The sequence below is a fragment of the Rutilus rutilus genome (assembly GCF_951802725.1).
Source record: "Rutilus rutilus genome assembly, chromosome: 7".
In the NCBI taxonomy this organism is placed as follows: domain Eukaryota; kingdom Metazoa; phylum Chordata; class Actinopteri; order Cypriniformes; family Leuciscidae; genus Rutilus; species Rutilus rutilus.
In genome coordinates, this window is record NC_140221.1 from 22,551,373 (window position 1) to 22,570,177 (window position 18,805).

At 37.1% G+C, this 18,805-nt stretch overlaps 1 protein-coding gene across 2 annotated transcripts; it reads left to right on the forward strand.

The window, feature by feature from the left end:
- The first annotated feature begins 49 nt into the window (after positions 1-49).
- Positions 50-18,245, forward strand: dnajb5 (DnaJ heat shock protein family (Hsp40) member B5). Of its 2 annotated transcripts, none has more exons than XM_084414475.1 (4): positions 50-125; positions 2,854-3,110; positions 6,516-7,153; positions 15,808-18,245. In XM_084414475.1, the coding sequence occupies exons 2-4, from the start codon at positions 2,900-2,902 to the stop codon at positions 16,039-16,041; spliced, it is 1,083 nt and encodes a 360-aa protein (XP_084270601.1). In that variant the 5' UTR covers positions 50-125; positions 2,854-2,899; the 3' UTR covers positions 16,042-18,245. The 2 variants fall into 2 exon arrangements, with proteins under 2 accessions (XP_084270601.1, XP_084270602.1); XM_084414476.1 differs by lacking the exon at positions 50-125 and adding an exon at positions 753-860 and having other exon boundaries at positions 15,808-17,073.
- The last annotated feature ends 560 nt before the right edge of the window (positions 18,246-18,805 follow it).

Here is an 18,805-nt window from a genome sequence, read left to right on the forward strand (position 1 = left end):
TGAAGTGATTTCAGTAGGGGTTGTGTGCGGGGCGGGGCCTGTGCAGATTGTGGGCGTGGTCAGATGAATGGAGCAGAATGTCATGCAGCTCTAACCGGCAGACAGCTAAAGGATATTTTCACACGGTAAGCTCTGTTTTCATTTCTGTATGCCTTCACAAATACAAGTGAAACACATATCAAGAATTTGATTGACAGTATAAGTTATCATTTGCTGTAAGATTTCACAGTGAGGTTTTGAAGGTTAGTCTGTTTTAAAAAACTTTAACGTTAGTCTTGCCGAAGAGAATTTGACATCTTCAGTAGCCCAACGAGAATTAAAATACCATTTCGGTTCCTAATTAATAGTAATGATTAATACTGATACAATAACTGTAAATATGTCATAATTACAGTTCAAGGACTGTTATCAGCTTCAGGCTTTTGAATTTGGGTGGTCTTTACTTTTATGAAAGTGCGTGTGTTTCAGAACCTCGCTGCCTGCTGCTTAGAAAGCTCAGAAGGATTTGAGACACAGCCAGTATTGATTTCATCTTTGCTTGCGTCTAATTTAAGGATGTTGTCTAATTTCCCCTGGTGTGCACACTCTGCAGAGCATATAGCTGTATGCTGGTGCAGACGCGGATAATCCGACATCTATTTTTATGCGAAAAATACATAAAGAGGTCAGGCTTGTCTAAATGACGTCAGTGAGATATCACTCAGTCACCAGTCGTCCGTTATTTTTTCATTGGTGGTCAGCGTGACATCATTAAATACCGGAGAGGAATACCGGGAGACCTCAGAGGTTTTGATTTAGCGATGAGGATTTCCTGTCGGATGCGGCAAACCGGCATCATTAATCTGCAGATATTGTAACTGGTGAGCTTTAATGAAATTGTTCGTGATCTGTCGAAGGGTAACGTTATAGATATATAGGTAGGTTTAGGGATGTGTGTAGGCTATTTTAGAACCGTTTTTTTTTTTTTTTTTCTCTGTTAAACGGAAAATAGACCAAACAAGCAAATAACGTTAGCCTAAATGCAACATGACACTTTTTAAACGCATGCGTGTTTATGTGGGTAAATTAAACTGCTATGTATAATATGCTGAACATGAAGTCTTTGTTAGTGTTTCTCGAGCTGTTTCTTTCTGCAGTGCCGCCCAAACGAAACGAAACGCTCAAATGTTCAAGGGCTTCTCTTAGCGCGATACAGTTCATTTTCAAATAGCCTATGTTACGTCTGTGTACTTTTATGCTGTCTAACACTCTTGTCCACTATATGAAACACATGATGGTAGAATATTGCTGTACGATATTTGTGTGTAGCCTACTGCTTGTGTTTTTATGTATATCGTGGACACTGACTGATTGCAGCAAAAGCTCTCTGCATAAGTAGGCTAATATCCGACGAGCTGAAGTGCTGCTGTTCTTCATATCAGCACGACTGAAATGCCGTAGTAACCTTAAAGACTGTACGTTTGATATTAATTGCGTTTGATTAATTTCCCATTTAAATTCTATTTTTATTTTTCCCATCTTAAAATGAAGGGCCACTATATATATATATATATATATATATATATATAGTTAATTGGCCAATTTGTGTTTTAAAATGTTTGATACAACCGATGCTCGTTAACTGATAAAATTGTTTAACTAGAATTAAATTCGAATGGACAAGTGTCTGTGACCCATTAAAATACCTACATTTGTTTAGTTCTGTTTTATGCAAATAGCAGCATAAACAACAGAACATGAGGATTCACACACTTAAAATACTAATCTCACTTAAATAGGCCTACAGATGAACAAAAATAAAGAAAAAACTGTGCGAAATTTGGCAGAAAGTGGCATCCTGTTTGTTTTCTTTATTTCACAAAAGCACAATGTTTTTCCCCGCCCTCCAAAGTTGGAGTTAAAAAACAGACTGAAGGATAGAGGGAGATTCTGGTATATCTGCTGCAGGTCAATCACATTACATTAAAGGAGCTGTATGTAAGAAATGTATTTCAATTAATCATAAAATGGCCCTGATATGTCACTAGACATTAAATAATCATGTTCATTTCAAATACTTATACCACTGGCAACAGTAGTCCAGCCAGGATATTGTCATTTAAAAAGTGAAGTTGCAGCCCTCAACTGATGTTGATGTTGTCATGTTGTGTTTTGGACTGAAGCGCCACCCTCCACCTATCTACCAATCACGAAGTCAGTAGTGTTTCGGCATCCGGGTTGCCAGCTCAGCTCTAGTTACCACAGCTGCAGCTACAAACGTTCGTGCTGGATCCTGCTGCCTATCTGGCAACCTCGAGTCAGGGGGGAGGGGGAGGGGATACACCGCTCTACAGTTATTTGAAAGTGATTGCAGTACCAGTTTTGGCCACAATCTTACATACGGCTCCTTTAAACAGAGAGATCGCATCAGCCAAGCTTTTTTACAGCGGCAGTTTGACATTTTGCCACAAATTCTTAGAGATTAAACTTCCTTAGAATGCATATAGATATGCATGTTTGGAGTTGGGCCATCAGTAACAGTTCAGCGATAAAAATGAGTTAAATGTGGATAGACCATGGCAGCCAAGCAGTTTAAAGGGGGAAACAAATTAAAAAGTGGAAGGAGGAAATTTCAAATGAAACGATGGGAATAATGAACTTTGTGCACCCGCCACTGTCACCGTATGCTAATCAACTCTCACGCGCAAAGAAAATTACAGCATAGGCACAACACGTTAATCAAACCGATAAGTTTGAAAACAGCGGCTGTTGCATTTTACCGCACTGCATTGGTCAATCTCTCAGAGTAACAAACTTGAATGCATTTGTATTTCTTTATTGGTTACCTTGTTTATTTTCACCTTTGTTTTGTAGAGAGCTTGGGGTGGTTCTGGAAGGACTCTATCTGTAAATTAAAGCCATGGGGAAGGATTACTATAAGATCCTTGGCATACCTGCAGGCTCTAATGAGGATGAAATCAAAAAAGCCTACAGGAGGATGGCCCTAAAGTTTCATCCAGACAAAAACAAGGATCCTAATGCTGAAGAGAAGTTTAAGGAGATAGCAGAGGCTTATGAAGTTCTGAGTGACCCAAAGAAGAGAGTGATCTATGACCAGTATGGCGAGGATGGTGAGTATGTTTGGTTCCATATACAAAAGAACTACAGCCAAACATCTCAGTACCTTTTCAGATTCTATGACTCATTATTGGGGCATTATCAGTTTTCTGGAAACAATAGTTATATTTTTTACAATTTGATAACTATTATATAGCCAGCTTTAAGTTGAAAGTTTCACACTTGTAATTTAGAAGTGGTATTAGCACCACTTTTCCCCCAGGTTATGAAACCCTGCTTTGTAGCATGATTAGAACTACTTTTGCTGTGTTCATCATACAATCACTGACACTGCAAATATGCAAATAAGAACGTAAACCCAGGGTTTAGGAATTTACAGTTTGAAACGTTGGATTATAAATACATAGGATTTATTGTTAACCTCAGGTTAGTGTGAATCGTGAAACAAGATAATTTAGGATTCAGTTTTTGCAGGGTTTAGAATGACCCACTATTTCAAGTGTGAAAAGCCCTATTAATTATTATTTAAGAGGTGTTCGTGAGGCCAGCAGGGGGTCTGATGGGGACACTATAGTGTCAAAAAGCAATGTCCTTCGGATGAGACGTTAAACCGAGATCCTGACTATGGTCAAAAACAAATAAATAGATAAAAAATTCCCTGGATGTCCTTCGAAAAATAGAAGGGGTGTAACCCCGGCGTCCTGGCCAAATTTGCCCATTGGCATCTGTCCATCATGGCCTCCTAATCATTCCCATATACTGACTGGCTTCATCATTCTCTCCTCTCCACCAATAAGCTGGTGTGTGTTGGGCGTTCTGGCGCAATATGGCTGCCGTTGCAACATCCACGTGGATAATGCACATTGGTAGTGATTAAGTAGATTCCCCCCTCCCTATATAAGCACTACATAAAAATGTAACAAATTGTTATTATTATTAAGTGCAAATTAAAATTCGTTTAGGGGTAAATCGAAGTTCGAAATACGTGAGCAGTGGTATACTGTTATCAAACATTTGATGCCACCCACATTGCTGAGAGTGACGGTTAGATGAATATGTAAATATATGCTGTGCGCTTTCCTCTCAATAAAATACACAACAACAAAATTGAGAAAACAGCAAGCATTTTAATAAAGTATTAGAAAAGAATCTAATTATAGCAACGTGGTTATGTTTGCACGAGCTCTACGGCACTCCGGAACTCCAAACAAACTTAATTTCGACCTGATTTTGTTCCGATCTTCGATTTTGCTTGAAGTATATCAGGGCCTTTATGCTTGCTGTGGTAGTCTGTGTTAATGGTATTACGCGGTGTTCGGCTGTACACTGATTACGTTACTTGGCCACCACAGCACCACCTCCACTGTCGTTTTGCTTTTTTATAGAAATAAAAAACATTTAGTTCAGATGGAAAGAGTTGACAAATATCTTATCTTGTAAAATGTGTGGTCAGTACCGCCACTCCCTATACATTGAGTGCGCGTGTTTGTGAATTTGATCTCAAGCGATTTCAATACCCAGCATATTCATAGCGGCTACCTGATGCCCGCAAATTATCGGCCTATACACAGAGTAGTGGTCTAAAATAGTGCATTGTACTCCAACATAATCTTTTCTAAGAAAACATTACAGATTCTACAACAAGACTTCATGGACCCAGGCACAGTTCTGTGTTTATACCAGATAGGACAACCCTTAAAAGGATATTGTCGAGGCTCACGTGGATAGACCACTGTTCTTTATACACTGTCAGTGCAACTCTACCACCTCTGCTTTTTCCCAACAATCAAAATAACTCCTTCACACTGCAGGATGATGCAGAAAAGTTCTCTGACTAATGCAAGGACTATAAACATGGCACTGTTCCAAAATAAGAAAAATGTCTGTGGAAACAAAGAAGGATTTCAAATGTTCCCACCTATGCCAACTCCAGGCTAGATGCCAAACTAAGCATCGTTGCACTGAGTAGTACACCTTTGCCAATTCCTCCTTCACTGAAGTTACTCCTGAATTGTGCAAGGACTCCCTTTATGTTTTTAGAGTCTTTGCATAATTCTTTTCTGTGCACCATGGCGTGGTTCCATATTGCTTGTAAAAAGAGCCAGTGGGTTCCCTCAAAAGGCTGTGGCAGCAGCAGAGAGCTTACTTGGCTCTATTAACACATTGAAAAATTATGTTTTTAAATCTGTATTTTAAGACGAATCTGTTATTCCCAAATGACCCACTTTAATAACCATCCCCTCATTAGCTGTTTTGGCCTGAGGAGTTCATTGAAATTGCAAAGAAGGAAATGGAAACTTTCCTTTATAAGATGTCCTCATTAAGTATAGAGTTTAAGATGTGAAGTTGCAAGACAAGTCAGCTTGTGTCCTGGTAGTTAGAAGGAGTGCATTTGTTACAAGCCATCAATCATCCACCATAACACATGGATGTGAATGTTTTTTTAACAGAACTGAAAAACAGTCCGAAAAGTTTATTATTGTTTGATCGTAATCGACCTGCTCTTTTTATACTTCTGTTTTTGTGCAGAGGATTGTTTTACAGTATAACTCATAACACAGTTCAGACACCTGAGCTTAGATAACACATATTCACCGTGCTATGGCCTTCCACTCATACAGGATCATTAGTTCCCCAGGATTTGTGCTACTTGTTCTTCTCAGCCCATTTTTCAGAACCAGGCCACCAACTGAAGCCAGCTAGAAATGTAGAAGACTGTTTGTTTAAGAGAGCATTTCTGTTCTTTGCCCAGCAATTTTAATCCGTTCTTTTTGTAACCAAACTGAGAGAAAAGAGAGAAAGAAAGACTTGGAAGGTACTCTGTTGAGCTTTACACCTCAAAATGGTGATGTGTAAACAGTTGCAGACTAAATCAAATTCTATTCCATGCTACGTCATGGAGAGGGCTAGTACTTGATGCAGCACAACTATACAATTAACTCAGTTTCCAATTATAGTGTGTCTGTGTAGAGCTGTCAGAAATTCAGAAGTGGCCTACTCAGTATTTTCCTTGTTTTGTTTAATTAAACAAATAGAAATTTCATATGATTTTTTCATATTTCACTTTTTGGCTATTTCAAATAATTGTCATGCAAATAAATAGACTGTCCTCTTAGTAATGTCAAGGGAATGAGTCAAAGAATCATTTTGGAATTGACATACATTGGTATTGGTAAAGAGGTCCAACTGGGCTGTGTGTCAATGTACTTGCTTCTTTTGAGAAAAATGACACTTTACATTGAGGAATCTGCATTTATACAATCTTGAATTCTTTAAATATAGTATGCAGTAGGCATTTAAAAAATAATTAAATCAGAAATATCATCACTGAAAGCTAGAGAGTTTCTTGAAACGGTCACAGAAGATGCTCACCTGTGGAATTGGGCAGAACTTAAAATAACTGGAAGTAAATGCAGAAAACCCTAATACATTGTCCCCCCCTGTGTATTTCCATTCAGGTTTGAAAACAGGTGGCACAGGCTCATCTAGTGGACAAGGGACTACATATCACTACACCTTCCATGGTGATCCACATGCCACCTTTGCTTCTTTCTTTGGAGGCTCCAACCCCTTCGATATATTCTTTGGCTCTGGACGCCAGCGAGGAACCACTAATGGCTTTGCAGACCATAATGACCATGACAAGGACATTGAAATGGATGGAGATGATGATCCTTTCAGTTCCTTCAGCCACTTTGGCTTCAATGGTATCAACGGTTTTCATCATGGTGGAGGTCGAAGACATCGTAATGAGCCCCTTCATGGCGGCCGGAGGAAAGTACAGGACCCTCCGGTAGTACATGAGCTTAAAGTGTCTCTAGAAGAGATCTTCCACGGATGTACCAAGCGGATGCGAATCACTCGCAGACGACTGAACCCAGATGGAAGGACAATGAGGACAGAGGACAAGATCCTTAACATTGTCATCAAGAGAGGCTGGAAGGAAGGGACCAAGATCACCTTCCCCAAAGAGGGTGATGAGACACCTGAGAACATTCCTGCTGATATTGCATTTGTGCTCAAGGACAAAGGGCACCCACTCTTCAAAAGGGATGGCTCCAATATCATTTACACAGCCAAGATTGGTCTTAAGGAGGTATGTGGTCTTAAATCTTCATGTTTTTGACAATCAGTTTTCAGTCAATTTGGTTTCCACCATGTATTTTTACCCACAATATCTTGCATTGTTTCCCAACCCTGTTACTGGAGGAAAACCAACAGTACACATTTTGGATGTCTTCCTTATTTTACCTATTCATTGGAGTCTCTTCTAATGAGCTGATGAGTTGTTTGATTAGGAATTGTTCGAAAATGTGTAGTGTTGGTGTGCCTCAAGGAGCAGGGTTGGAAAACACTAGCTATGTTTCCTTTCAAAGTTATGAATTTAACTTAACAAAATATCATTGGTGCAAAATATCTGTAATAGAAATGGAAGTTGCTACTATCGGGGAAGCCACTGTGGCTCTTTTTTCCTAAATCCATAAATGACTTTTATCTCGGAGCCACAGACGAAACACAATAAATGCTGTCATGTCATCATGCATTTGGATACCTGGTGTTTGAGAGTGCAAACATGAGAGACACTTCTGGGAGGTCATTATACCAAATCATTCTGGTGACAGTGTTTGGCTCAGGCATTTCAGATCACACCAATATTTGGGATGCTGTACAATGAAATTGGTCTGCTGGTTAGACCAGTTATCCAGACACATTGCGCATAGAGGGATTTATTCGGTAATGTGTTTGCACTGTAGTTTACGAGCATGTCTTCTCATTGGATAAAAAATTATCTGCCTCAATTGAGTGCACATGTATTTTATGTGCATTCTTAGAACTTATGTGCATCTTGGCATTTCCATCCAGCGTTTTTTTTATGCGATATTCCAAAATGCACATAAGGTGGAATTGAAAAAATGTGGATTGAAAGCTACTGATATATTGGTTATTGGCCAGAAATTCAATATTGCGCGTCCCTAATTGACAGTCAGTTTTTTGCACCTGTGGGCTTTTTCCCACTATTCCTTGACATTCCCTTACTGGCCGTCAAAGCAGACTGGGTTGTTTTATCAGTTGGCTTCTGTAGCCCAAGAATAGACAGACCCAGACTTAGATTAGACAGGTTTACGACAGTCTCCACAATGGACCACTCTTTGGCCTTTGTGCCCTCATTAACATGGACTTAAAGGGTAAATTAATGGGCTTCATTTGGTATCAAACCCCACTCCAAAATAAGTGCTGACCTTGTTAACCTGCACAGCTGCTAAATTTGGCTGCATTATTCTCCCAACGCAAACCACTGGTAGTTTTATTTTCCTGCAATGTCTGTGACTAGGGATGCACAATATTGTTTCAGCATCAACATCACGATATGTGCATCTCTGATAGTTCGATAGATAGATAGATAGATAGATAGATAGATAGATAGATAGATGTCACATAAGCTTGTGATTTGATCGGAATCTTGATTCAATATCGATTCATTTGTATAAATATTTGGCAATTTTGCAAAAACTCCCATATATCGCAAAAAAGTTTTTACGCTCGGATGAGGTGATTTTTCAGGCAATTTGAAAAAATAAATATTTCGCAAAACTGCAATGGAAACAGTTTTTTCGCATTTACAGGTCACATGACGTAGATGAATGTACGCGGTATGTTTGGACAGAAAACGAGACAGAGTTCTTCATTAATCTCATAAAAGACAAAAGTATTACGGGAATACTGGATTCTAAACAAAGAAATGCCACAATTTATCTAGACCTTGAAGCAGATGGAGAGGGAGAAACACCTCATATTTGCTGCTCCCAAGTGTAAGGGTCTTTCCTTGCCATTAATGCTTGGATAACATGCCTACATCTCCTTCCATTTAAAACAATGGCTAGTGTGGTGGCTGGGATACACATAAACCCACCAACATCCATCGGCATGATTTTTGGAATGGTGTTTTAGTCGCATAACATCGGTTAATGGAAACACCGCCATTTCGCAATAGTTTTGGAACTACCGTCAGTGTCAGTTGCGTGAGTCTCTGAATGCTTGAGAGTTGGCAGCCCTGCATTCTATAAGTATCCATTCTTTCCCAATTTATTGAAATTGTTTTCATATTGCAATATATAAAGCAGAAAACTAAATATTGCAATGTCAGTTTTTTCCCAATATAGTACAGCCTACCATATATTTGTGACCTTCCATATTAATATTATTGTATAACATTATAATGTGTACATGGGTAAATGTACCTGAGCATGCCCAGTGTTGATCTACCATAGCTATAGGACTCAATAGAACAAAATCATGCTTGGTGACTGTAGAGTCTCTCCATGGCTCAAAGGCATTGCTGATTTACTCTCTCCCACTTCAGTGTGAGAGCACAGGAATGTCATGTTGCAGTGTCATACGCCAAAGCAGAGTCCTTACTTTGAAAAAGCGAGTTGAACTCGCCTTGAAGAGTTGAACCGCACATATAAAATTGCCATGTGACTGAGCCAAGCATGGTTTTTCGGGTTGCACACGGAACTTTTAATTTTCACACCTGGAACCAGAAAAGTATTGCTGATAATATAGTTTGTTCACAATAAACAAGCAGATAAAAAACAATCATAACTGGAATTGAAAAGTTTGATTTTTGTGACTTGTATTTCTGTTGTATCGTGGCATACTGTAGTTGTGTTTTCATCATAAAAGTTCAGTAGTTTGTGACAGCTCACAGAGTCACTGATGCAGTGCTAGCCTGAGGGGATCCAATAAGAACCTCAGAATATTCTGCCCCAAGTAATTAAATGCTGGAACATGATGCTTTTTTTAATCAGATTTTAAGAATTAAACAATTTTATATTAAACAGTTTCTAAACAATTTTAAGAAATGGATTCTTCATAATCAACAATGTGAACATTAATGTTGCTTCCTTTATTATTATTAATTATAATTTCATTATAATTAGTAGTAATATTTAACTCACAACAATGTCTTTTTTTATCTTACTTTTTTATTGTGTGTAATATATATAGGCTATATATATATATATATATATATATATATATATATCGTCTTTTTGTATAATATGTTTAATTGTATTTTACAGAGTTGTTTACAAGTTCTAGTTCTATTATTGTTGTTATGTCAAAGGGACTACTGATGAAAACTAGCCTTCGGGCTAATTTGGGTACATTTACATTCACGAATGATGATTAATGTACACTGTCCCTTTTCTAGATAAAAAAATAAAAAAATAAAAATATTCTATTGATGTTGCCTAGATGTAATGCAATTTTCATGGGCTGAACCACTGAGGATAATAACCACAGTAACTGCACATATTTATTAGTATAGTGACCTAGAAAACCACTGTCAGTTAATACTTTACAGTGACATCAGCAGAAATAGCCTTAATGTCAGTCTTGAGTGACCGTGAAGTGTTTCAGAGCACTACTGTCATTAACGGTAAAGATATTTTCTTGTTTTTCTGTTAACTTAACTTTTGACAACTTCTTAATTGGCAGCTCAGCCAAGGCAGTCAGCTGTCAGCTGTTTCAAACAATAATGTATCCGTTAGATTTCCAGCTCCACGGCGTACATTTTGGCTTTTGTAATATGTCAACCACAGATTTGAATATCTGAAAAGATTTGCAATGTCTGTCTTAAATGAGTACTATTTTCTGAGATGGCATTGATTTACTTTTAAAGGTCTTGCTCATTAGATGCCCAGAATGAAACTTGATAAGTGCCAGTGAACATCACAAACTGTTTTGCCATCTGGTACCATCTCATGCAAACTGATGGCAACTCGCCACACAAATTTTCATCTGTTCTCATGAGACGGTTCTCATAGGCACATTGTCTTCATTTTTTAAATGTTCATTTAGAGAGGCTCTTAGTGGAACCCCAAGGCACTGCTTTAATTTGAGCTCTGAGCTTCTTTAATTGCCTGCTGGTAAAGACCATGGGTTTGTACAAGAGCAAGACAGCTATAAGGTCCTTGTCTGCTGGTAATTTCCATACCCAATTCACCTAGTAATTACTCTAATTACTAAAGGCCACGTGATGATATCTGTATGATGATGCTGGATTATTCAAGACCGCTCTAAATGTGATTTTGCATCAGTTTGTTAATGTGAGCATTGTGTCTTAAAGGTGCATTCAGTAGTTCTTTACTCTGATACTAGTGAGAGAGCGTTCAATGCGATAATTAATTCCATTTTACCCGTCCAACAAAAATAGAAGCAATTTGGGCATCACTACTAGGATTTTCTCTGTCGTCAACTCGTTCCACCTTGTGTATGCCATATTAATTTTTAAGCTCGCTTTTTGCCTCGTCTGTCTTTTGGCTTCAGAGCTTTCTGCTTCTTCAGCCATACATGAGCTGATTCTCTCCTTGTCGCTGCTGATAATAAAGCTCGATAGTAAGTGTCTACATAGAACATTGTCTAATTGTTTTTCTTCGCATCATCAAGCATCACTACGCTACTAGCATACAGATGTGGAAGCCAATGAGCGTGAGGATTCTCTGATGTTTAGTAAAACCGCAGGTCATGTCATTTCAACATTTATGCGTACAGTCTACAGAATTGATGACACAAAAACACAATTTATTTCTTAATGTGTAAAACTTTGACCTAACCCTAACTACTGAATGCACCTTTACAGCGTGCTGAACCTGTATGTCTGTGTTTACACAGTAGAACAATACAGTTGTCAGTCATTTGGAGGTCTAAATAGATAAACCATTTAGGGTATTAAAAAGAGAGTGCCAACTAAATTGTCAGGGCCTGAAATCGAATTTTGAGAATAGTTGCATTTGACTAACTTTTTGCCTGTGTCATCGTTGACCTACTTATAGAATGATCTCCTTGCTTAGTGGATTTGCTAATGTAGATGTAGCCTATATTTTTCACTAGTGGTAATGTTCTGCAAACTTCGTACTGGTGCGAATGTCCAGGTCAGTGACAAACCTTTTTGTCACACCTAGCTGTAGACCATAAAAGAACATGTTTCATTTTCAATCTCCTTTAACAAGACTATCTTTGGGAAACATCATCATTAGCCAGAGTCAAGGAGATGCCTGGCACTTTGTCATGTTCAACTGTTTTGTGAGAGTATCAGCTACTCCCTTCTTTCCATGAATCCCCCTTCTCCCATCCCCCCCAGCCCACACCACTGCTGTCTGTAGGAAGGAGCTGATGTCATTGCGAACACATTTCCTCGTCCCTTGAGGCAGCTGCTAAGCAGAGCTGTCTGGCAATGTTTGTGCTTGGTATTCACAGAAAGTTCATGAAATGCTCTTCCAGCATAAACTCACATGCAATAACCGTAGGCTTTTCACTGCATACATTTAAGCTTTAAATCTTTAAAGTCTCGACTTTATCCATTTCGTTTTTAATATCCTGATATTTAGGAACTTCAGCTCTGTTGGAAGATGAAAATGAACTAAATCTGACATAAATATATAAATACAGAAGGATCTTGTTCATATAATCCTATCAATTACATTTGTAAACTGTCTTAGCAGCTATATTTATTATTATTATTTTTACTAAAATCTGTATATCTGTGCTTTTATCCGACGGTCCAGTGGGGTTTTTAAAGCTACAGCCCATCCATAATAATAAAGCGTGGCAAATCTGTTTACATTCTCACACTGCAGGATTATATGAACCAGTGAAGTCATAAATTCTTTTATTATTTTAGGCAATAACTTTCCGAAAGAGCTCAGAGTATGCCACTAGCATCTCACTAACATCATGAATGCAATGCACCTCAAGTACCATGAAATGCCAGCAACACAAAAATATTCTCAACATATAAATCATGTCACAAAATATTCTGTATCTAAGATTTTTATTTATTTATTTTTTATTCATTCAACAGACACTTTTATCCAAAGCAATGTACAAATGAGGACATTATTGTGATAGTATGGTTTGTGTGTACACTGATAAAAATGATCCTGTGGTGAAGTAAATGCTACAAAAAAACTAACAAATGTAATTTCTACATTAAGTTAGTTCAGGCAAGAATTTAAAGAAACAAAGTAAATTCTATATTAGTACTCAATTCAAGTTTGTAGAAATCAAAGCGTAAATATCAACGTAATAAAATTAAGTAAGATCTACTCAACTTTCTGATATTGGTGTTCCCATCATGCACTGGGGCATGCACAATTAATAATGTCACTTTTTTTTGCTGTTTTCCAGCTGTATTTACACTGTTTTATCGTTGTTAAGTTTAGTAACTTGCTGTTTTGTGACATCTGGAGTTCATTTTCTACTCAAAATGATATTCATACTCAAATGTTACCATTATTGTGTACCAAGTATTGAGGTTCGGGTGGGTACTACTGTCACAGCGCTTTGTAGATGATCAAAACGAAGATGAAGAGAAAAGTTAGTCTTTATTTAATCCAAAGGCATATATCCAAAACAGAGAGAGCTACAGTATATACACACACGTAACATAGACAATACCCAACAAACTAAAGAGTCAAAGACATGAACTTAAATACTGATGACAATCCAATCAACAACCAATGGTGCAAACTGAAAACTAAGTCCAACCAGTGTGTGTGACAACTAAATTATATTGTGTAGATATTGCGTAGTAATTTCATCTAATTTTATGTTTCTAAGTAAATCGTACAATTTTAAATCATGGCTTAATTCAGTGTGATATTGTTTGAGTAAAATGTACAGACAGAGAGTGAGCAAAATGTACTTAAAATTGCACGATAAACTTAAAATGATTAAGTGGAAATTACTCAAACTCTTAACTGGCCCAGTTAAATGTACTTATCCTCTTTAATAATACATTTTATTTAGAGGCGCCTTTCATGGCACTCAAGGACACCTTACAAAATTCATAAAAAAAGACATTAAACAATCAAACCAGTACAGCAAAAACATTAAATCACATAAAAGCCTGCCTAAACAGATACGTTTTAAGACGAGATTTAAAAAAACTGAGAGACTAGAACTGTTGCGAACTTCTACTGGAAGAGAGTTCCATAAATGGGGAGCAGCATAGCCAAAAGCTCGTGAACCCATAGAAGTTGTCCGAGTGCGTGGCAGAACAAGTGAAAGTGCAGAAGCAGATCTTAGAGTGCGGGAAGGAGTATGTATATGAAGAAGATCTTGAAGATATGAAGGAGCCAAGTTATTAAGTGCTTTGTAAGTTAAAAGTAAAATTTTAAAATTCACACGGAATTTAACTGGAAGCCAATGCAACATCTGTAAAACAGGAGAAATGTGTTCAAAGGTGGAAGTTTTGGTAATGACTCGAGCTGCAGCGTTTTGTACCAACTGTAATTTATGAAGAGATTTGGAGGGAAGCCCATAAAACAAAGCATTACAATAGTCTATTCTTGATGTTACAAGAGCATGCACAAGCGTAGCAGTACTCTTGAGTGAAAGGACCGGACGCAGACGATTTATATTGCGAATATGGAAGAATGCAGAACGGGTAACTCTATTAATGTGAGATTCAAAAGACAGAGTTGTGTCAAAAATGACACCCAAACTTTTGACCTGATTCGACAGAGGAACAGAACAGTTATCTATTTCCACAGAAGAGATATTCGACTTACTTAATGTATTTTTTGAACCAACAAGAAGAATTTCTGTTTTACTGCTGTTCAATTTTAGAAAATTACTTGAAAACCAATTTTTTAATTCACTTAAGCACTCACCAAGAGCAGAAGAGGGAAACTTTGAAGAAGGTTTAGAAGACAGGTAAAGTTGGGTGTCGTCGGCATAACAATGAAAATGGATATCATATTTCCTAAAAATGCTGCCAATAGGTAAAAGATAAATAATAAACAGAAAAGGTCCTAAAACAGAAGAATGCAGAACGGGTAACTCTATTAATGTGAGATTCAAAAGACAGAGTTGTGTCTTTGTTAATTTTTCATAAATTAGTTAAGTAGATTTTACTCAACTCTAAATGTGAAATTAATTTGAAAAATCTGCATTCATTAAGTAAATTTTACTTATAGTTTATTTTTTATTTTTATTCTTCCTCTTTAACAATTTGAAAGTGTTTCATTTGTGCCTCTGGACCTATGGAATCCTGCTTCAGTCTCTTTTTTTTGGCAACTTCTGATTGGGGAATCACAATTTCATGTCCTCAGCTGATTTTTCAGTTGCTTCATTAGCTGTGTGAAATGAGAGCAGTGGCCAGAATTAGCTTTCTGTGCACTCAGCTACTCCATCTGCAGCATAACACACACACACACTCAGTTTTTAATCAAATGTGAATGAAGTTATTGTGTAGATAATTGTTGATAAAATACATGAAAACAATGACCATTTTATCTCATTTATTTGGTTTTCATTTTAACTAATTGAATAATCAGAAAATTATGCTAATATTTGTTTTCTTTAATTTTTTTAATTAACAATTTTTTTATAGTGACAGTAAATACATTTATAATGTTGTAAAATAAATATTTTTCAAATATTAAATTAAAAGTTTAAGTTAAATTTGTCAAACTTAAAACTTTTATTATGGTAAAGTTCTGGCAACCACAGCTGCCGGTTTTTACTGTAAATTTCAGATTTATTTTCACAGTGCACTATATATACAATATATGTGTATAAACTATATCTATACTTTACATGTGCTCTCTGTGCCTGTAACATCATAGAGGCATCTTACACCAGGTCTCTATGTCGCCATGTAGAGTTTGTGCTTAAGTGTTGAAATACCATCAGCGTCTCTTGTCCGCACTGACTTCACTTTGCTTTTTTGCTTTTTGATAGGCTTTGTGTGGCTGCACAGTGAACATTCCCACCATTGAAAACCGAGCCATCACATTGCCCTGCAATGATATCATCAAACCAGGCACAATGAAGAGACTGCGTGGAGAAGGCCTACCTTTCCCAAAAAATCCATCCCAACGCGGGGATTTGATAGTGGAGTTCCAGGTGCGCTTCCCGGACAGAATACCACCCCAGTCCAGAGAGATCATCAAACAGCACCTACCACAGTCCTAGAGGAAGTTCAGTGGATTCCCTTTATGCTTACGTTTTTCAAACACACGTTTTCCTTAGAAATACAGACACTGATTCAAAGAGGGACAAATATGTCGCAAGGACCAGAGGCTTATTTGATATTTTGTTACAGTTTTAATTAACTTATTATAAAATGTGGAACGCCCAGGACTTTTTTTTTTTTAAATAATCTTTTATTATTTCCCCTTAACAGTTTTTATTCGCTGTATCAACATGTTGAAGGCAAACGGATGGAAGGTTAATATTTTTGGTGCACTGATGGAGATGAGGACAATCCAAAAACAACCGGCTGTTCTGAAATTGAATCTGTGTTATTTTGTTGAATTGAATCTTTTCCATTGTAATAATCGATAAGCTTGTTTTGAATGTTGATTATGTAAGACAACTTAAGTGTCGGAGACTCCTGGATTTTTGAGCACCAGCAGAGCCATTTGGTAACGATTTGATATTATTATATATAGTTTTTGAAGTACCAGGTACTGGCATTTCTGGTAAACATTTAGTGATGTGATCAAGGGATTTTTTAGGTCACAGAAATTTTGAGTGCCTTACCGTGGCAAACCAGCTGTTTTATTTTCATTAGCATAGACACAAGGCGAGGGTATTATTGAAACAAATACTGTAATCAGATTATTTTGTCATTTCAGTACCCAAAAATAATGTATTGCAGTAACATCAGTAAAGGGATAGTTTACGCCAAAGGATAAATCGGTGATGTAGTCATTGTCATGGTGCTCATAACGTGTCATTGTTTCTGTGGAACACACGAGTTAGCCAGCAGAATGTCCAGGCTGTTTTTCCAGATGATGGTGACTGTGTCTGTCAGGCTGTCTCTTCCAAGTTATATAGCTTTGTGTCATAACTGAAACAGAACTTAAGCCGCTATTACACCGCTATATGCTGCTGTGTGCCTCGCCTCTAGCGGCCTAAAGAAATTGTGTGTTGTGGAATCACCAGCTCTGATTGTAAAAGATTGAAAAGGAATGAGATGAGAATGTTTTTTTTTAAAGGTGCAAAAGAGAAAAAAAGACAGAAAAAAATTACAAAAATATATATTCATCATAGGCAATATCTTATGTGTGTTTTAGGATATTCGTCAATCCAAGTTATATTATACAATTATTTGGCACATCACTCGTATCATACAAAACAAAAAAACTTTGACCTAGACCGTCTTGGTCAAATGTCCTTAACATTTTATAATTTCATTGTTTTATTAACTGAGAGCAGGAAAGTTTCAGTGAAAAACATCAATTCTGGTCTGGTCCTTATGCCAGGATGTTTTCTGTCAGATTTTGACTGTCAAAATTCACGTTCATTGTATAGAAAAGAACAGCCGGGTCATTCTGCAATATAACTCGTTTTGTGTCCCATGGAATAAAAAATGATGTGGGCAAGATAATTGTTAGAGCAAATAGCTATTGGAAAATGCTCATTTGTTTATTTTAATATACACACCACCCCGTACACTAGAAGAAACACAAGCATCCTCCAAAGTGCAGCATGATAGTCTCAGTATATTAAGATGAAAATATCATTTTTCATCCTATGAGCAAATGGAAGTGGAATGAAAAACTGTTGCCTAATGTTGATTAGTGTCTGTGTGAAACTGAGAACTGTGATGTGAAAAGTTTTTCTTTTTTGAAATACAGATCTTCATTGTTCAGTAACCACAGCTACAATTATTGCAAACTTTTTTAATGAAGTTATGAGGGTGATAATGAAGTTACAACATCAATTATATTGATTCGTATTCGAACAGCTTTTTACTACAACGGTTTCAGTATTTGACACTTTTAATTGTGTGCAATGTGAAATAAACTGCAATAGTTGTCTGTATTTTAGTTTAGATTTAAAGCACAGAGCCTCCTTTCAATGGATTTGTGATGTACCATCTTTCTACTGTAACAACAGCATTTGAGTAACAGTATTTTCGATATAAGCAACAATTTTCACTTTTCCAGGGATACATCTAGGATATCTCTTATACAGCCATTACTCTGTCATTCAGTTATTACTGTATTTGGTGATACATTGAAAGTATGGAAAATAGTTTCATTATGTACTCACAGGACTTTTGGACATCCAGTCACTGTTTTGAATTTGGATGTCAGATTTGAAATGTCTCATGTTTATGACTTCTGTCCTCATGTATAAATCCTGCTCCCTGTGTCCATTGGGAGGATAAATCGATGTGTTGATTTCATGTGATTCAGAGAGAATCGGGCCTGCAAGGGTGTGTGTGTGTGTGTGTGTGTGTGTGTGTGCGTGTGTGCCATGCTGTTGATGTTGAACTCTTTTTATTTTCAATAGCTGCGGTTTACATTTTTGGTGCTTTATAAATGATTTACAAGAACAAGTAATAAACCAAACATACTGACAGAAAAGGAAAATAATAATGATCACTGTTTCTGACTGAATGAGTTGTAGACAGACTGACAGCTTTCCAAGTGACATGACGATGTTGGGCACACGAGGAACTCCACAGATCAATGCTGGACTACAGTTTTGAATTTCTTGTTGTATTTAAAATAAATGTTATAAAAGTATCATATTTAGGGAAAAACGTTTGCTTTTATCTATTTTAAATACATTATGTAAAGTCTAAGTGACATGAATATAGAATGCTTTCATTATGCAGATATGTCTATGCTTGACTCAGAAATGAATGATCCTCATCCCTCTGAAATTACCCTGTGAATCAGACCATTCTCAGTCACCAAGAATATTGGACTCCATCAACTTC

Bases quoted from the DNA above. Each gene is read 5' to 3' on its own strand.
- dnajb5 (XM_084414475.1), top strand. From the start codon at position 2,900: ATGGGGAAGGATTACTATAAGATCCTTGGCATACCTGCAGGCTCTAAT. The intron at 3,111-6,515 runs GTGAGTATGTTT...ATTTCCATTCAG, and splicing joins TGACCAGTATGGCGAGGATG to GTTTGAAAACAGGTGGCACA. The intron at 7,154-15,807 runs GTATGTGGTCTT...GCTTTTTGATAG, and splicing joins CCAAGATTGGTCTTAAGGAG to GCTTTGTGTGGCTGCACAGT.